This window comes from Oncorhynchus clarkii, chromosome 29 (genome assembly GCF_045791955.1).
Source record: "Oncorhynchus clarkii lewisi isolate Uvic-CL-2024 chromosome 29, UVic_Ocla_1.0, whole genome shotgun sequence".
In the NCBI taxonomy this organism is placed as follows: domain Eukaryota; kingdom Metazoa; phylum Chordata; class Actinopteri; order Salmoniformes; family Salmonidae; genus Oncorhynchus; species Oncorhynchus clarkii.
In genome coordinates, this window is record NC_092175.1 from 41,851,135 (window position 1) to 41,870,993 (window position 19,859).

Consider the following 19,859-nt stretch of genomic DNA (forward strand, 5'->3'; position numbering starts at 1 on the left):
AGAGAGAGAGAGAGAAGTGGCAGAGAGAGAGAGAGAGAGAGAAGGGGCAGAGAGAGAGAGAGAGAGAAGGGGCAGAGAGAGAGAAGAGAAGGGGCAGAGAGAGAGAGAGAGAGAGAAGGGGCAGAGAGAGAGAGAGAGAGAGAGAGAAGGGGCAGAGAGAGAGAGAGAGAGAGAAGGGGCAGAGAGAGAGAGAGAGAGAGAGAGACAAAGAGACAGAAATAACGTGATACAAGTTAGCATGACTAATGTCCTCTAAAATACTGGTTTTATTTTTTATTTTTTATTTTTTTTGTTTAATTTATTTGCACCAAAGAAAATAAGTGATAAACAAACAATCGAATAAAATAAATAAATAAATACAAAACAGAAACAGTGTGACGGGTAGGCATTTATATAAGCCACACCCACAAGAAAAGTACAAAAATAAAGGTTTGTTAAAACAGATAACCGAACCTACTAATTATAAATGTACAAATGAACCAATCAGAGTGATGACATAAATTTGATCCAGAGATCGATAGAGCTCTCTAGATGGTTATAACTGGTTTTAGCATGGACTTTGCCATTGAGGGCTTCCACCATTTAAAGTAGTCAACTGGGTGGGGATTCCTATGGGTTGGTAGCAATCAGCCAATTATCAGAAAGCATTGTAATCTTTAAATTGGGTTGCCTATGGTTGGTAAAGGGCTTGGGTTTCCTATGGTTTGTAAATGGCTAAAAGCTATATTACTGCCATGTAGAGGCCACAATAGATGAATGACACAAGAGTTGGTTCAGGACTCTAACACTACAGGTGGTGGTAAATCACCAATATTAGCTTTACACTTTTTTTTCCCAGACACAAAAGAAGAAGACAATTTACTACTTTAGAATGGAGATGCCATAATGGCACAGATACAAAGATGAGATCTCTATCTATCTCTATGGTTCAATCACTCATTTTCATTGCTACCGATTTTAATTTAATTAATTATTCAGGTGTTTTGAAATGTCTAGGGATGTAATATTTAAGAGCAGACAATTCAAAAATGGGATAGTATCTAATCAATTTCATTAAATTCCAGCTCATTCATCTTATGCATACTCTACATTGCAGAGCAATACATTAAACTCAGTTCGAACAACAATGATTGTAATGATCATGATATATATATATATATATATATATATATATATATATATATATATATATATATATATATATATATATATATATTACGATGACATATGTATCAATCTTTTGTTACGTTTTACATATATCAGGCACAGAAGGATCTGGGAAGATTTCAGATACAATTTCCAGGGCACTCAACATCAGGGCAGGAGATGCAGGTTAGACAGAATGGTGCACTCTGGGTAAGGGGCGGGGCAGGGGCAACACTCGATACTTACTGAACACTGGGCCAGATCTATTTAAATGGGCACCACTTTTTTCTAAAAAACAGAAACAAAGGGAGAAAAAAAGAACAAGAAACAAACAAACGAAAAGGTAGAGTCAGAGATGAAAGACAAAACAAGTAGAAGAACAGAGAGGATCTGCAGGAAGAAATGGTTTCCAATGGCAACCAGGGTCCTGGCGGCCATCTTGGCTCCTGCAGGTGTGTCAGATCAGGTCAATCTGAACATGGGTCGTGTTCGGGAGGAACATTTCACAACGATCAGATACTACTGGGTTGTGTAGAACAGTATGCACCAAGCGTCTCAAAAGTAGGAGTGCTGATCTAGGATCAGTTTAGCCATTTTACGTCCAGATCAATGAGATTTCATGGACAGGGAGGACCTGGGCCCATATCCACAAAGCGTCTCAATGTAGGAGTGCTGATCTAGGATCAGGTCCCAATCTGTCCGTCTTCTTCATTATGATCTAAAAGGCAACACTGATCCTAGATCAGCAAGAATAGGAAATAGTGTCGCGTTGCTATCGGGAACGTTTCACACCGCTGAACATTCTAGGCTCCACCCCCTTTACCTGCAAACTGTCTCTCGGACGTCCCCCTGGCGCCGAACTTGGTGACCAGCTTCCCGTTAGACTGGAAGATGAAGACGCAGCACGCCTTGTTGTCCACGGCGATGATGTGTCCGTTCCTGTCCACTGCCACGCCCTTAGGGCCCAACAGACGCCCCGCCCCGATCTTATTCTGAGTGGGAGAAGGAGGAGGTGATTCAATATGTCGAATTGTCAGGAAATCAACAGCAAATTACAGCCAATGTTTTTTGTGGTTAGAGTCAATGGAACGGCTGTCATTCATTTAAATGTATTACCCAGAATCCTTAGTGAATTAACAAAGCGGCCACCAAGCCTCTGTTTTGGTACGTAGCTGAGGGACGGGTCTGGAATAATGTGACCACTGTCAAATTCATAGACAGAGCTATGGATGCAAGGACTGATCATCCATGATATCAACATGATAGTTTTAACCAATCCTTTGAGGCTATTAGTTGTTTGTTTACAAGGACTGATCATCCCTGATATCAACATGATAGTTTTAACCAATCCTTTGAGGCTATTTGTTGTTTGTTTACAAGGACTGATCATCCATGATATCAACATGATAGTTTTAACCAATCCTTTGAGGCTATTAGTTGTTTGTTTGCAAGGACTGATCATCCATGATATCAACATGATAGTTTTAACCAATTCTTTGAGGCTATTTGTTGTTTGTTTACAAGGACTGATCATCCATGATATCAACATGATAGTTTTAACCAATCCTTTGAGGCTATTTGTTGTTTGTTTACAAGGACTGATCATCCATGATATCAACATGATAGTTTTAACCAATCCTTTGAGGCTATTAGTTGTTTGTTTACAAGGACTGATCATCCATGATATCAACATGATAGTTTTAACCAATCCTTTGAGGCTATTTGTTGTTTGTTTACAAGGACTGATCATCCATGATATCAACATGATAGTTTTAACCAATCCTTTGTTGTTTGTTTACATTTACTTTGTTTGCAAACAATGGAGTAAAACAAGCTTTTATTTTGGGGTTCTGATGGGAAATAACAGTTGAACTAAACTCCTGAGGCATTTCTACATTATATACTTCTAGAATCAATGGCTATATATCAATAATTTATATGTACAAAAAATATATATGTAGCAACTAACAATTCTAGCTTTAAAATTAGAGAGGGAATCTCATGACCTCTGATGACCTCGTGACCTCTGACCTTGAACTTCCCATCGGAGGAGAAGATGCTGACCCATCGGTTGTCGTAGTCGGCCACGATGATGTCACCGTTCATATCCACGGTAACGCCCGTGGGTCTTTGCAGTTGCCCCGGCGACCGACCTCTGACCCCAAACCTCATTTTGAATTGCCCGTCATTGGAGAACACCTGACGACAGGGTGGGGCGACAGACACAGAAGTGAGACTTAAATATCAAAACGAGTGTTTTAGAGTAAAGTTTCGTTATAGGTCTAGCTGGTCTACCTCTTAGCATGCCCTAGGTCGTCTTATACCACATTACATTTCCCTCTCCTGTGTTCAATGGATGGTCTCCTACTTGTTTACACTTGTTGTTTCTATCTGGTGTCCTACCTGTTTACTCTGGTTGATACCATCTAGTCTCCTACCTGTTTACACTGGTTGATACTATCTAGTCTCCTACATGTTTACACTGGTTGATACCATCTAGTCTCCTACCTGTTTACACTGGTTGATACCATCTAGTCTCCTACCTGTTTACACTGGTTGATACCATCTAGTATCCTACCTGTTTACACTGGTTGATACCATCTAGTCTCCTACCTGTTTACACTGGTTGATACCATCTAGTCTCCTACCTGTTTACACTGGTTGATACCATCTAGTCTCCTACCTCTTTACACTGGTTGATACCATCTGGTCTCCTACCTCTTTACACTGGTTGATACCATCTAGTCTCCTACCTGTTTACACTGGTTGATACCATCTAGTCTCCTACCTGTTTACACTGGTTGATACCATCTAGTCTCCTACCTGTTTACACTGGTTATACCATCTAGTCTCCTAACTGTTTACACTGGTTGATACCATCTAGTCTCCTACCTGTTTACACTGGTTGATACCATCTAGTTTCCTACCTGTATACACTGGTTGTTACTGTCTGCTACCACCACTCTGCCATTGCTGGAGGCTGAGATCCCCTGCAGGTTGGTGAACTCGCCCTTCTCTCTCCCTCGCGTACCTAGACCACAGGTAAACACACACACACACACACACACGTGAAATAAGACCTCTTTCTTTCTGGGCTGTGTTTCTGTCTCTCACAGACAGCTCTCAAGTTACACAACAACAACAACAACCACATCAACGAAACGCAGGAAGCAACAATCAGATGACTAGGTGTTGGTTGTGGTAGTGTTAGGATGTGGTTGTCTTACCGACTCTGTGGATGAGTTCATCCTCGATGGGGTTCTCCTTCTTTTTGATGCTGAACATGCTGGAGGGTCTCCTCACAGCCTTCTGTCTGACATGACCCGCTGTCCCGCCAGGACTCTTCAGCCTCCTCTTCACGTCATCCGGAGACGGCAGCGCATCCGAGGGCTTGACCGCCTGCAGCCGGAAGGGACTGCCCCGTAGCGGCTGGCCGTAGAGGGAGAGAGCGAAGGAGAACTCCCCCTCGGACCGTAGTGTGTATCCCACCTCGTACGTCCCGTTCTTATTGTCCGTCACCTCCGGTTCCGTGACGATGCGGCTTCCGTCGGCAACCGGCGTGACAGTGGCCCTCAGCGCCGCGTTCCCTGTCCGCACCAGCTCGCCGTCCTTGTCTTTGGTCGTCACGGTGACACTGACATGTTGTCCGGTTGCTGCGTGGCGTAGTCCTTCTCCCGTGGCGACGGAGGTGTGGCCTACAGCTGCCGTAGTAATGAGGACGCCCAGGTTCTGGAGGGAGCGACGGAGGCCCTCTGTCTCCACCTGGGGGGGTAGGTTAATTAACCACACACTCCCTATTTATGCTGACCTCATTTCCTGTCCCTGGCTGCCAAAGCTGGTTTGCGGACTGTATAATTTATTCCATGAACCCTGAACCGTACCTGGCCTTAACCATGCACATTTTAGTTCAACAAAATGTTTTAGTAACATCCTGGTTGAAGGATCTTATAAAACACGGCTCAAAACAGAAATAAGACGAATATACCGTGGCCCAAAGTTTGGGACTTGTATCCTGTCTGTACTACCTGTCGGTCCAGGTGTGTATCCTGTCTGTACTACCTGTCGGTCCAGGTGTGTATGCTGTCTCTACTACCTGTCGGTCCAGGTGTGTATCCTGTCTGTACTACCTGTCGGTCCAGGTGTGTATCCTGTCTGTACTACCTGTCGGTCCAGGTGTGTATCCTGTCTGTACTACCTGTCGGTCCAGGTGTGTATCCTGTCTGTACTACCTGTCGGTCCAGGTGTGTATCCTGTCTGTACTACCTGTCGGTCCAGGTGTGTATCCTGTCTCTACTACCTGTCGGTCCAGGTGTGTATCCTGTCTCTACTACCTGTCGGTTCAGGTGTGTATCCTGTCTGTACTACCTGACGGTCCAGGTGTGTATCCTGTCTGTACTACCTGTCGGTCCAGGTGTGTATCCTGTCTGTACTACCTGTCGGTCCAGGTGTGTATCCTGTCTGTACTACCTGTCGGCCCAGGTGTGTATCCTGTCTGTACTACCTGTCGGTCCAGGGGTGTATCCTGTCTGTACTACCTGACGGTCCAGGTGTGTATCCTGTCTGTACTACCTGTCGGTCCAGGTGTGTATCCTGTCTGTACTACCTGTCGGTCCAGGTGTGTATCCTGTCTGTACTACCTGTCGGTCCAGGTGTGTATCCTGTCTGTACTCCCTGTCGGTCCAGGTGTGTATCCTGTCTGTACTACCTGACGGTCCAGGTGTGTATCCTGTCTGTACTACCTGTCGGTCCAGGTGTGTATCCTGTCTGTACTACCTGTCGATCCAGGTGTGTATCCTGTCTTTACTGCCTGACGGTCCAGGTGTGTATCCTGTCTGTACTACCTGTCGGTCCAGGTGTGTATCCTGTCTGTACTACCTGACGGTCCAGGTGTGTATCCTGTCTGTACTACCTGTCGGTCCAGGTGTGTATCCTGTCTATACTACCTAACGGTCCAGGTGTGTATCATGTCTGTACTACCTGTCGGTCCAGGTGTGTATCCTGTCTGTACTACCTGACGGTCCAGGTGTGTATCCTGTCTGTACTACCGGTCGGTCCAGGTGTGTATCCTGTCTGTACTACCTGTCGGTCCAGGTGTGTATCCTGTCTGTATTCTACCTTTCGGTCCAGGTGTGTATCCTGTCTGTACTACCTGACGGTCCATGTGTGTATCCTGTCTGTCCTGCCTGTCGGCCCAGGTGTGTATCCTGTCTGTACTACCTGTCGGTCCAGGTGTGTATCCTGTCTGTACTACCTGACGGTCCAGGTGTGTATCCTGTCTGTACTACCTGTTGGTCCAGGTGTGTATCCTGTCTGTACTACCTGTCGGTCCAGGTGTGTATCCTCTCTGTACTACCTGACGGTCCAGGTGTGTATCCTGTCTGTACTACCTGTCGGTCCAGGTGTGTATCCTGTCTGTACTACCTGTCGGTCCAGGTGTGTATCCTGTCTCTACTACCTGTCGGTCCAGGTGTGTATCCTGTCTGTACTACCTCTCGGTCCAGGTGTGTATCCTGTCTGTACTACCTGTCGGTCCAGGTGTGTATACAGTCTGTACTACCTGTCGGTCCAGGTGTGTATCCTGTCTGTACTACCTGACGGTCCAGGTGTGTATCCTGTCTGTACTACCTGTCGGTCCAGGTGTGTATCCTTTCTGTACTACCTGTCGGTCCAGGTGTGTATCCTGTCTGTACTACCTGACGGTCCAGGTGTGTATCCTGTCTTTACTACCTGTCGGTCCAGGTGTGTATCCTGTCTGTACTACCTGTCGGTCCAAGTCTGTATCCTGTCTGTACTACCTGTCGGTCCAGGTGTGTATCCTGTCTGTACTACCTGTCGGTCCAGGTGTGTATTCTGTCTGTACTACCTGTCGGTCCAGGTGTGTATTCTGTCTGTACTCTACCTGTCGGTCCAGGTGTGTATTCTGTCTGTACTCTACCTGTCGGTCTAGGTGTGTATCCTGTCTGTACTACCTGTCGGTCCAGGTGTGTCTCCTGTCTGTACTACCTGACGGTCCAGGTGTGTATCCTGTCTGTACTACCTGTCGGTCCAGGTGTGTATCCTGTCTGTACTACCTGTCGGTCCAGGTGTGTATCCTGTCTGTACTCTACCTGTCGGTCCAGGTGTGTATCCTTTCTGTACTACCTGTCGGTCCAGGTGTGTATCCTGTCTGTACTACCTGACGGTCCAGGTGTGTATCCTGTCTGTACTACCTGTCGGTCCAGCTGTGTATCCTGTCTGTACTACCTGACGGTCCAGGTGTGTATCCTGTCTGTACTACCTGACGGTCCAGGTGTGTATCCTGTCTGTACTACCTGACGGTCCAGGTGTGTATCCTGTCGGTCCAGGTGTGTATCCTGTCTGTACTACCTGTCGGTCCAGGTGTGTATCCTGTCTGTACTACGTGTCGGTCCAGGTGTGTATCCTATCTGTACTACCTGACGGTCCAGGTATGTATCCTGTCGGTCCAGGTGTGTATCCTGTCTCTACTACCTGTCGGTACCTGTCTGTCCAGGTGTGTATCCTGTCTACTACCTGTCGGTTCCTGTCTGTACTACCTGTCGGTCCAGGTGTGTATCCTGTCTGTACTACCTGTCGGTCCAGGTGTGTATCCTGTCTGTACTACCTGTCAGTCCAGGTGTGTATCCTGTCTGTACTCTACCTGTCGGTCTAGGTGTGTATCCTTTCTGTACTACCTGACGGTCCAGGTGTGTATCCTGTCTGTACTACCTGTCGGTCCAGGTGTGTATCCTGTCTGTACTACCTGTCGGTCCAGGTGTGTATCCTGTCTGTACTACCTGTCAGTCCAGGTGTGCATCCTGTCTGTACTACCTGTCGGTCCAGGTGTGTATCCTGTCTGTACTACCTGTCAGTCCAGGTGTGTATCCTGTCTGTACTACCTGTCGGTCCAGGTGTGTATCCTGTCTGTACTCAACCTGTCAGTCCAGGTGTGTATCCTGTCTGTACTAGTTGTCGGTCCAGGTGTGTATCCTGTCTGTACTACCTGTCGGTCCAGGTGTGTATCCTGTCTGTACTACCTGACGGTCCAGGTGTGTATCCTGTCAGTACTACCTGTCGGTCCAGGTGTGTATCCTGTCTGTACTACCTGACGGTCCAGGTGTGTATCCTGTCTGTACTACCTGTCGGCCCAGGTGTGTATCCTGTCTGTACTACCTGTCGGTCCAGGGGTGTATCCTGTCTGTACTACCTGACGGTCCAGGTGTGTATCCTGTCTGTACTACCTGTCGGTCCAGGTGTGTATCCTGTCTGTACTACCTGTCGGTCCAGGTGTGTATCCTGTCTGTACTACCTGTCGGTCCAGGTGTGTATCCTGTCTGTACTCCCTGTCGGTCCAGGTGTGTATCCTGTCTGTACTACCTGACGGTCCAGGTGTGTATCCTGTCTGTACTACCTGTCGGTCCAGGTGTGTATCCTGTCTGTACTACCTGTCGATCCAGGTGTGTATCCTGTCTTTACTGCCTGACGGTCCAGGTGTGTATCCTGTCTGTACTACCTGTCGGTCCAGGTGTGTATCCTGTCTGTACTACCTGACGGTCCAGGTGTGTATCCTGTCTGTACTACCTGTCGGTCCAGGTGTGTATCCTGTCTATACTACCTAACGGTCCAGGTGTGTATCATGTCTGTACTACCTGTCGGTCCAGGTGTGTATCCTGTCTGTACTACCTGACGGTCCAGGTGTGTATCCTGTCTGTACTACCGGTCGGTCCAGGTGTGTATCCTGTCTGTACTACCTGTCGGTCCAGGTGTGTATCCTGTCTGTATTCTACCTTTCGGTCCAGGTGTGTATCCTGTCTGTACTACCTGACGGTCCATGTGTGTATCCTGTCTGTCCTGCCTGTCGGCCCAGGTGTGTATCCTGTCTGTACTACCTGTCGGTCCAGGTGTGTATCCTGTCTGTACTACCTGACGGTCCAGGTGTGTATCCTGTCTGTACTACCTGTTGGTCCAGGTGTGTATCCTGTCTGTACTACCTGTCGGTCCAGGTGTGTATCCTCTCTGTACTACCTGACGGTCCAGGTGTGTATCCTGTCTGTACTACCTGTCGGTCCAGGTGTGTATCCTGTCTGTACTACCTGTCGGTCCAGGTGTGTATCCTGTCTCTACTACCTGTCGGTCCAGGTGTGTATCCTGTCTGTACTACCTCTCGGTCCAGGTGTGTATCCTGTCTGTACTACCTGTCGGTCCAGGTGTGTATACAGTCTGTACTACCTGTCGGTCCAGGTGTGTATCCTGTCTGTACTACCTGACGGTCCAGGTGTGTATCCTGTCTGTACTACCTGTCGGTCCAGGTGTGTATCCTTTCTGTACTACCTGTCGGTCCAGGTGTGTATCCTGTCTGTACTACCTGACGGTCCAGGTGTGTATCCTGTCTGTACTACCTGTCGGTCCAGGTGTGTATCCTGTCTGTACTACCTGTCGGTCCAGGTCTGTATCCTGTCTGTACTACCTGTCGGTCCAGGTGTGTATCCTGTCTGTACTACCTGTCGGTCCAGGTGTGTATTCTGTCTGTACTACCTGTCGGTCCAGGTGTGTATTCTGTCTGTACTCTACCTGTCGGTCCAGGTGTGTATTCTGTCTGTACTCTACCTGTCGGTCTAGGTGTGTATCCTGTCTGTACTACCTGTCGGTCCAGGTGTGTCTCCTGTCTGTACTACCTGACGGTCCAGGTGTGTATCCTGTCTGTACTACCTGTCGGTCCAGGTGTGTATCCTGTCTGTACTACCTGTCGGTCCAGGTGTGTATCCTGTCTGTACTCTACCTGTCGGTCCAGGTGTGTATCCTTTCTGTACTACCTGTCGGTCCAGGTGTGTATCCTGTCTGTACCACCTGACGGTCCAGGTGTGTATCCTGTCTGTACTACCTGTCGGTCCAGCTGTGTATCCTGTCTGTACTACCTGACGGTCCAGGTGTGTATCCTGTCTGTACTACCTGACGGTCCAGGTGTGTATCCTGTCTGTACTACCTGACGGTCCAGGTGTGTATCCTGTCGGTCCAGGTGTGTATCCTGTCTGTACTACCTGTCGGTCCAGGTGTGTATCCTGTCTGTACTACGTGTCGGTCCAGGTGTGTATCCTATCTGTACTACCTGACGGTCCAGGTATGTATCCTGTCGGTCCAGGTGTGTATCCTGTCTCTACTACCTGTCGGTACCTGTCTGTCCAGGTGTGTATCCTGTCTACTACCTGTCGGTTCCTGTCTGTACTACCTGTCGGTACCTGTCTGTCCAGGTGTGTATCAGGTCTACTACCTGTTGGTTCCTGTCTGTCCAGATGTGTATCCTGTACGTACTACCTGTCGGTACCTGTCGGTCCAGGTGTGTATCCTGTCTGTACTACCTGTCGGTACCTGTCGGTCCAGGTGTGTATCCTGTCGGTCCAGGTGTGTATCCTGTCTACTACCTGTCGGTCCAGATGTGTATCCTGTACGTCCTACCTGACAGTCCAGATGTGCGTTCTGGTGAGGCCGTTCAGGGAAGTCATGACGGGCCATGGCAGAAACCCGCTCACTCATCTGTTTCTGCACCATCAGTACCTAACAACACAACAACAGGCAAATAATGCTGCATTCATAACCAAATTGGTAGGGAATTACCAGTTTTGAAGTGGTAAATGTGAGTTGGGTGCGTTCACGTTTTGATCTGGTTCTTATGGAGAAAAAACACATGTAAGGGGGCGGGGTGAAATTACCACCCAACATGGAGGTCATTGGAGGCTTGTGATTGGTTTGCTCTTTTTTGCCCATAAAAAGTACACAGTTCCAGTATCAAACAGAAGATGCATCAATGATTAGTATTTCGAATGGTCATGAACAATAACTGCTGAAGATGCCCGTCGTGCTCGCGGTATTTTTTTGTTTGTTGACAAATGATGTCATAGAGGTGTAAGAGGGGAAACTCGGAGCTCAGGGACAACAGACGAGTTAACCGCTAAGTAATTACCAGTTGGAGAGGTGTTCAAGTGGATTTTTTCCCCCAAGTTGTATGTTGGTACTTATGAAATTACACGATGTTTTGAACGCGTCTCAACTGCGATCCTGCATACTAAGAAAATAGGGTTCCTCAAGGGTTCTTTGGGAAGGGTGACGATGGGAACAATGTGGACCAATATAGAACCATCACCCAGCGGTCTAAAGCACTGCATCTCAGTGCAAGAGGCGTCACTACAGTTCCTGGTTCGAATCCAGGCTGTATCACATCCGGCCGTGATTGGGAGTCCCATAGGGCGGCGTACAATTGGCCCAGCGTCATCCGGATTTCGCCAGGGTAGGCTGTCATTGTAAATAAGAATTTGTTCTTATCCGACTAGCCTAGTTAAATAAATGTTAAATAAAAAAATTATAAATACAAGTTATTAAAAGAACCCTCTGAGCTTTTCAATGGCTCTTCACAGTTCACAAAATGGTTCTTTTCTCTCTTAGTGATAATTATAATGTAGTGGAGGCGGATCATTAGAACACGAGGGGGCGTGGTTTGTGTACATCTCTCTTAGAGATAATTATAATGTAGTGGAGGCGGATCATTAGAACATGAGGGGGCGTGGTTTGTGTACATCTCTCTTAGTGATAATTAAAATGTAGTGGAGGCGGATCATTAGAACACGAGGGGGCGTGGTTTGTGTACATCTCTCTTAGTGATAATTAAAATGTAGTGGAGACGGATCATTAGAACACGAGGGGGCGTGGTTTGTGTACATCTCTCTTAGTGATAATTAAAATGTAGTGGAGGCGGATCATTAGAATACGAGGGGGCGTGGTTTGTGTACATCTCTTAGTGATAATTAAAATGTAGTGGAGGCGGATCATTAGAACACGAGGGGGCGTGGTTTGTGTACATCTCTCTTAGTGATAATTATACTGTAGTGGAGGCGGATCATTAGAACACGAGGGGGCGTGGTTTGTGTACATCTCTCTTAGTGATAATTAGAATGTAGTGGAGGCGGATCATTAGAACACGAGGGGGCGTGGTTTGTGTACATCTCTCTTAGTGATAATTAAAATGTAGTGGAGGCGGATCATTAGAACACGAGGGGGCGTGGTTTGTGTACATCTCTTAGTGATAATTATAATGTAGTGGAGGCGGATCATTAGAACACGAGGGGGCGTGGTTTGTGTACATCTCTCTTAGTGATAATTATAATGTAGTGGAGGCGGATTATTAGAACACGAGGGGGCGTTGTTTGTGTACATCTCTCTTAGTGATAATTACTTGAGCAATACATTTGTAATAACATGTATTATGATAGTTATTGCAATGTAAGAGCATAGTAATGGAGTTAATGGTTAACCAGTCCACTAACCTCTGTTGCACTGCCGTGGCTCAGGGCCTGTTCAGTAAAACTACAACTGCTCTGGATGTGGTCCTTCCCCTGGAGGAGAGAGGAGAGCTGGGCCTGGAGCACCTGGAGACAGGGAGGAGAGATGGTTACAGACAGGGAGGAGAGACGATGGAGAGATGGTTAGAGACAGGGAGGAGAGACGATGGTGAGATGGTTGGAGACAGGGAGGAGAGAGGATGGTGAGATGTTTAGAGACAGGGAGGAGAGAGGATGGTGAGATGGTTAGAGACAGGGAGGAGAGAGGATGGTGAGATGGTTAGAGACAGGGAGGAGAGAGGATGGAGAGATGTTAGAGACATGGAGGAGAGAGGATGGAGAGATGGTTAGAGACAGGGAGGAGAGATGGTTAGAGACAGGGAGGAGAGACGATGGAGAGATGGTTACAGACAGGGAGGAGAGACGATGGAGAGATGGTTAGAGACAGGGAGGAGAGAGGATGGTGAGATGGTTGGAGACAGGGAGGAGAGAGGATGGTGAGATGTTTAGAGACAGGGAGGAGAGAGGATGGTGAGATGGTTAGAGACAGGGAGGAGAGAGGATGGTGAGATGGTTAGAGACAGGGAGGAGAGATGGTTAGAGACAGGGAGGAGAGATGGTTAGAGACAGGGAGGAGAGAGGATGGAGAGATGGTTAGGGACAGGGAGGAGAGACGATGGAGAGATGGTTAGAGACAGGGAGGAGAGAGGATGGTGAGATGGTTACAGACAGGGAGGACAGAGGATGGAGAGATGGTTAGAGACAGGGAGGAGAGAGGATGGAGAGATGGTTAGAGACAGGGAGGAGAGGATGGAGAGATGGTTAGAGACAGGGAGGAGAGATGGTTAGAGACAGGAGGGAGAGAGGATGGTGAGATGGTTAGAGACAGGGAGGAGAGAGGATGGTGAGATGGTTAGCGACAGGGAGGGGAGAGGATGGAGAGATGGTTAGAGACAGGGAGGAGAGATGGTTAGAGACAGGGAGGAGAGAGGATGGTGAGATGGTTAGAGACAGGGAGGAGAGACGATGGAGAGATGGTTAGAGACAGGGAGGAGAGAGGATGGTGAGATGGTTACAGACAGGGAGGAGAGAGGATGGTGAGATGGTTAGAGACAGGGAGGAGAGAGGATGGAGAGATGGTTAGAGACAGGGAGGAGAGAGGATGGAGAGATGTTAGAGACAGGGAGGAGAGAGGATGGAGAGATGGTTAGAGACAGGGAGGAGAGATGGTTAGAGACAGGGAGGAGAGATGGTTAGAGACAGGGAGGAGAGAGGATGGAGAGATGGTTAGAGACAGGGAGGAGAGACGATGGAGAGATGGTTAGAGACAGGGAGGAGAGAGGATGGTGAGATGGTTACAGACAGGGAGGAGAGAGGATGGTGAGATGGTTAGAGACAGGGAGGACAGAGGATGGAGAGATGGTTAGAGACAGGGAGGAGAGAGGATGGAGAGATGGTTAGAGACAGGGAGGAGAGGATGGAGAGATGGTTAGAGACAGGGAGGAGAGGTGGTTAGAGACAGGAGGGAGAGAGGATGGTGAGATGGTTAGAGACAGGGAGGAGAGAGGATGGTGAGATGGTTAGCGACAGGGAGGGGAGAGGATGGAGAGATGGTTAGAGACAGGGAGGAGAGGTTGGAGAGATAGAGACAGGGAGGAGAGGATGGAGAGATGGTTAGAGACAGGGAGGAGAGAATGGAGAGATAGGTAGAGGAGATGGAGAGGATGGTGAGATGGTTAAAGACAGGGAGGACAGAGGATGGAGAGATGGTTACAGACAGGGAGGAGAGAGGATGGAGAGATGGTTAGAGACAGGGAGGAGAGAGGATGGTGAGATGGTTAGAGACAGGGAGGAGAGAGGATGGTGAGATGTTTAGAGACAGGGAGGAGAGAGGATGGTGAGATGGTTAGAGACAGGGAGGAGAGAGGATGGAGAGATGGTTAGAGACAGGGAGGAGAGAGGATGGAGAGATGTTAGAGACAGGGAGGAGAGAGGATGGAGAGATGGTTAGAGACAGGGAGGAGAGATGGTTAGAGACAGGGAGGAGAGATGGTTAGAGACAGGGAGGAGAGAGGATGGAGAGATGGTTAGAGACAGGGAGGAGAGACGATGGAGAGATGGTTAGAGACAGGGAGGAGAGAGGATGGTGAGATGGTTACAGACAGGGAGGAGAGAGGATGGTGAGATGTTTAGAGACAGGGAGGACAGAGGCTGGAGAGATGGTTAGAGACAGGGAGGAGAGAGGATGGTGAGATGGTTACAGACAGGGAGGACAGAGGATGGAGAGATGGTTAGAGACAGGGAGGAGAGAGGATGGAGAGATGGTTAGAGACAGGGAGGAGAGGATGGAGAGATGGTTAGAGACAGGGAGGAGAGATGGTTAGAGACAGGAGGGAGAGAGGATGGTGAGATGGTTAGAGACAGGGAGGAGAGAGGATGGTGAGATGGTTAGCGACAGGGAGGGGAGAGGATGGAGAGATGGTTAGAGACAGGGAGGAGAGATGGTTAGAGACAGGGAGGAGAGAGGATGGTGAGATGGTTAGAGACAGGGAGGAGAGACGATGGAGAGATGGTTAGAGACATGGAGGAGAGAGGATGGTGAGATGGTTAGAGACAGGGAGGAGAGAGGATGGTGAGATGGTTAGAGACAGGGAGGAGAGAGGATGGAGAGATGGTTAGAGACAGGGAGGAGAGAGGATGGAGAGATGTTAGAGACAGGGAGGAGAGAGGATGGAGAGATGGTTAGAGACAGGGAGGAGAGATGGTTAGAGACAGGGAGGAGAGATGGTTAGAGACAGGGAGGAGAGAGGATGGAGAGATGGTTAGAGACAGGGAGGAGAGACGATGGAGAGATGGTTAGAGACAGGGAGGAGAGAGGATGGAGAGATGGTTAGAGACAGGGAGGAGAGGATGGAGAGATGGTTAGAGACAGGGAGGAGAGGTGGTTAGAGACAGGAGGGAGAGAGGATGGTGAGATGGTTAGAGACAGGGAGGAGAGAGGATGGTGAGATGGTTAGCGACAGGGAGGGGAGAGGATGGAGAGATGGTTAGAGACAGGGAGGAGAGGTTGGAGAGATAGAGACAGGGAGGAGAGGATGGAGAGATGGTTAGAGACAGGGAGGAGAGAATGGAGAGATAGGTAGAGGAGATGGAGAGGATGGTGAGATGGTTAAAGACAGGGAGGACAGAGGATGGAGAGATGGTTACAGACAGGGAGGAGAGACGATGGAGAGATGGTTAGAGACAGGGAGGAGAGAGGATGGTGAGATGGTTGGAGACAGGGAGGAGAGAGGATGGTGAGATGTTTAGAGACAGGGAGGAGAGAGGATGGTGAGATGGTTAGAGACAGGGAGGAGAGAGGATGGAGAGATGGTTAGAGACAGGGAGGAGAGAGGATGGAGAGATGTTAGAGACAGGGAGGAGAGAGGATGGAGAGATGGTTAGAGACAGGGAGGAGAGATGGTTAGAGACAGGGAGGAGAGATGGTTAGAGACAGGGAGGAGAGAGGATGGAGAGATGGTTAGAGACAGGGAGGAGAGACGATGGAGAGATGGTTAGAGACAGGGAGGAGAGAGGATGGTGAGATGGTTAGAGACAGGGAGGAGAGAGGATGGTGAGATGTTTAGAGACAGGGAGGACAGAGGCTGGAGAGATGGTTAGAGACAGGGAGGAGAGAGGATGGAGAGATGGTTAGAGACAGGGAGGAGAGGATGGAGAGATGGTTAGAGACAGGGAGGAGAGGTGGTTAGAGACAGGAGGGAGAGAGGATGGTGAGATGGTTAGAGACAGGGAGGAGAGAGGATGGTGAGATGGTTAGCGACAGGGAGGGGAGAGGATGGAGAGATGGTTAGAGACAGGGAGGAGAGATGGTTAGAGACAGGGAGGAGAGAGGATGGTGAGATGGTTAGAGACAGGGAGGAGAGACGATGGAGAGATGGTTAGAGACATGGAGGAGAGAGGATGGTGAGATGGTTAGAGACAGGGAGGAGAGACGATGGAGAGATGGTTAGAGACATGGAGGAGAGAGGATGGTGAGATGGTTAGAGACAGGGAGGAGAGAGGATGGTGAGATGGTTAGAGACAGGGAGGAGAGAGGATGGAGAGATGGTTAGAGACAGGGAGGAGAGAGGATGGAGAGATGTTAGAGACAGGGAGGAGAGAGGATGGAGAGATGGTTAGAGACAGGGAGGAGAGATGGTTAGAGACAGGGAGGAGAGATGGTTAGAGACAGGGAGGAGAGAGGATGGAGAGATGGTTAGAGACAGGGAGGAGAGACGATGGAGAGATGGTTAGAGACAGGGAGGACAGAGGATGGTGAGATGGTTACAGACAGGGAGGAGAGAGGATGGTGAGATGGTTAGAGACAGGGAGGACAGAGGATGGAGAGATGGTTAGAGACAGGGAGGAGAGAGGATGGAGAGATGGTTAGAGACAGGGAGGAGAGGATGGAGAGATGGTTAGAGACAGGGAGGAGAGGTGGTTAGAGACAGGAGGGAGAGAGGATGGTGAGATGGTTAGAGACAGGGAGGAGAGAGGATGGTGAGATGGTTAGCGACAGGGAGGGGAGAGGATGGAGAGATGGTTAGAGACAGGGAGGAGAGGTTGGAGAGATAGAGACAGGGAGGAGAGGATGGAGAGATGGTTAGAGACAGGGAGGAGAGAATGGAGAGATAGGTAGAGGAGATGGAGAGGATGGTGAGATGGTTAAAGACAGGGAGGACAGAGGATGGAGAGATGGTTACAGACAGGGAGGAGAGACTATGGAGAGATGGTTAGAGACAGGGAGGAGAGAGGATGGTGAGATGGTTGGAGACAGGGAGGAGAGAGGATGGTGAGATGTTTAGAGACAGGGAGGAGAGAGGATGGTGAGATGTTAGAGACAGGGAGGAGAGACGATGGAGAGATGGTTAGAGACAGGGAGGAGAGAGGATGGTGAGATGGTTGGAGACAGGGAGGAGAGAGGATGGTGAGATGTTTAGAGACAGGGAGGAGAGAGGATGGTGAGATGGTTAGAGACAGGGAGGAGAGAGGATGGTGAGATGGTTAGAGACAGGGAGGAGAGAGGATGGAGAGATGTTTGAGACAGGGAGGAGAGAGGATGGAGAGATGGTTAGAGACAGGGAGGAGAGATGGTTAGAGACAGGGAGGAGAGATGGTTAGAGACAGGGAGGAGAGAGGATGGTGAGATGGTTAGAGACAGGGAGGAGAGACGATGGAGAGATGGTTAGAGACATGGAGGAGAGAGGATGGTGAGATGGTTAGAGACAGGGAGGAGAGAGGATGGTGAGATGGTTAGAGACAGGGAGGAGAGAGGATGGAGAGATGGTTAGAGACAGGGAGGAGAGAGGATGGAGAGATGTTAGAGACAGGGAGGAGAGAGGATGGAGAGATGGTTAGAGACAGGGAGGAGAGATGGTTAGAGACAGGGAGGAGAGATGGTTAGAGACAGGGAGGAGAGAGGATGGAGAGATGGTTAGAGACAGGGAGGAGAGACGATGGAGAGATGGTTAGAGACAGGGAGGACAGAGGATGGTGAGATGGTTACAGACAGGGAGGAGAGAGGATGGTGAGATGGTTAGAGACAGGGAGGACAGAGGATGGAGAGATGGTTAGAGACAGGGAGGAGAGAGGATGGAGAGATGGTTAGAGACAGGGAGGAGAGGATGGAGAGATGGTTAGAGACAGGGAGGAGAGGTGGTTAGAGACAGGAGGGAGAGAGGATGGTGAGATGGTTAGAGACAGGGAGGAGAGAGGATGGTGAGATGGTTAGCGACAGGGAGGGGAGAGGATGGAGAGATGGTTAGAGACAGGGAGGAGAGGTTGGAGAGATAGAGACAGGGAGGAGAGGATGGAGAGATGGTTAGAGACAGGGAGGAGAGAATGGAGAGATAGGTAGAGGAGATGGAGAGGATGGTGAGATGGTTAAAGACAGGGAGGACAGAGGATGGAGAGATGGTTACAGACAGGGAGGAGAGACTATGGAGAGATGGTTAGAGACAGGGAGGAGAGAGGATGGTGAGATGGTTGGAGACAGGGAGGAGAGAGGATGGTGAGATGTTTAGAGACAGGGAGGAGAGAGGATGGTGAGATGTTAGAGACAGGGAGGAGAGACGATGGAGAGATGGTTAGAGACAGGGAGGAGAGAGGATGGTGAGATGGTTGGAGACAGGGAGGAGAGAGGATGGTGAGATGTTTAGAGACAGGGAGGAGAGAGGATGGTGAGATGGTTAGAGACAGGGAGGAGAGAGGATGGTGAGATGGTTAGAGACAGGGAGGAGAGAGGATGGAGAGATGTTTGAGACAGGGAGGAGAGAGGATGGAGAGATGGTTAGAGACAGGGAGGAGAGATGGTTAGAGACAGGGAGGAGAGATGGTTAGAGACAGGGAGGAGAGAGGATGGAGAGATGGTTAGAGACAGGGAGGAGAGACGATGGAGAGATGGTTAGAGACAGGGAGGAGAGAGGATGGTGAGATGGTTACAGACAGGGAGGAGAGAGGATGGTGAGATGGTTAGAGACAGGGAGGACAGAGGATGGAGAGATGGTTAGAGACAGGGAGGAGAGAGGATGGAGAGATGGTTAGAGACAGGGAGGAGAGGATGGAGAGATGGTTAGAGACAAGGAGGAGAGATGGTTAGAGACAGGAGGGAGAGAGGATGGTGAGATGGTTAGCGACAGGGAGGGGAGAGGATGGAGAGATGGTTAGAGACAGGAAGGAGAGATGGTTAGAGACAGGGAGGAGAGAGGATGGTGAGATGGTTAGAGACAGGGAGGAGAGAGGATGGTGAGATGGTTAGAGACAGGGAGGATAGAGGATGGTGAGATGGTTAGAGACAGGGAGGACAGAGGATGGAGAGATGGTTAGAGACAGGGAGGAGAGGATGGATAGATGGTTAGAGACAGGGAGGAGAGGATGGAGAGATAGAGACAGGGAGGAGAGACGATGGAGAGATGGTTAGAGACAGGGAGGAGAGATGATGGAGAGATGGTTAGAGACAGGGAGGAGAGACGATGGAGAGATGGTTAGAGACAGGGAGGAGAGGATGGAGAGATAGAGACAGGGAGGAGAGACGATGGAGAGATGGTTAGAGACCGGGAGGATAGACAATGGAGAGATGGCTAGAGACAGGGAGGAGAGACAATGGAGAGATGTTAGAGACAGGGAGGAGAGAGGATGGAGAGATGGTTAGAGACAGGGAGGAGAGACGATGGAGAGATGGTTAGAGACCGGGAGGAGAGGATGGAGAGATGGTTAGAGACAGGGAGGAGAGACGATGGAGAGATGGTTAGAGACAGGGAGGAGAGATGGTTAGAGACAGGGAGGAGAGATGGTTAGAGACAGGGAGGAGAGGATGGAGAGATGGTTAGAGACAGGGAGGAGAGGATG

At 49.3% G+C, this 19,859-nt stretch overlaps 1 protein-coding gene across 6 annotated transcripts in view; it reads right to left on the reverse strand.

Annotated features, from left to right (window-relative positions):
* Nucleotides 1-19,859, reverse strand: part of LOC139388269 (tripartite motif containing 3b) — a 146,145-nt gene that overhangs the window by 14,476 nt on the left and 111,810 nt on the right. For 5 of the 6 annotated variants that reach the window (XM_071134828.1, XM_071134827.1, XM_071134829.1 and 2 more), the window contains 7 exons: nucleotides 12,459-12,560; nucleotides 10,597-10,695; nucleotides 4,374-4,908; nucleotides 4,074-4,177; nucleotides 3,178-3,345; nucleotides 1,970-2,138; nucleotides 1,393-1,434 (listed from right to left, as the gene is read on the reverse strand). In XM_071134828.1, coding sequence (XP_070990929.1) covers nucleotides 1,393-1,434; nucleotides 1,970-2,138; nucleotides 3,178-3,345; nucleotides 4,074-4,177; nucleotides 4,374-4,908; nucleotides 10,597-10,695; nucleotides 12,459-12,560 — 1,219 coding nt within the window. The remainder of the gene's footprint in view (nucleotides 1-1,392; nucleotides 1,435-1,969; nucleotides 2,139-3,177; nucleotides 3,346-4,073; nucleotides 4,178-4,373; nucleotides 4,909-10,596; nucleotides 10,696-12,458; nucleotides 12,561-19,859) is intronic. The other variant, XM_071134832.1, reaches the window with a different exon arrangement.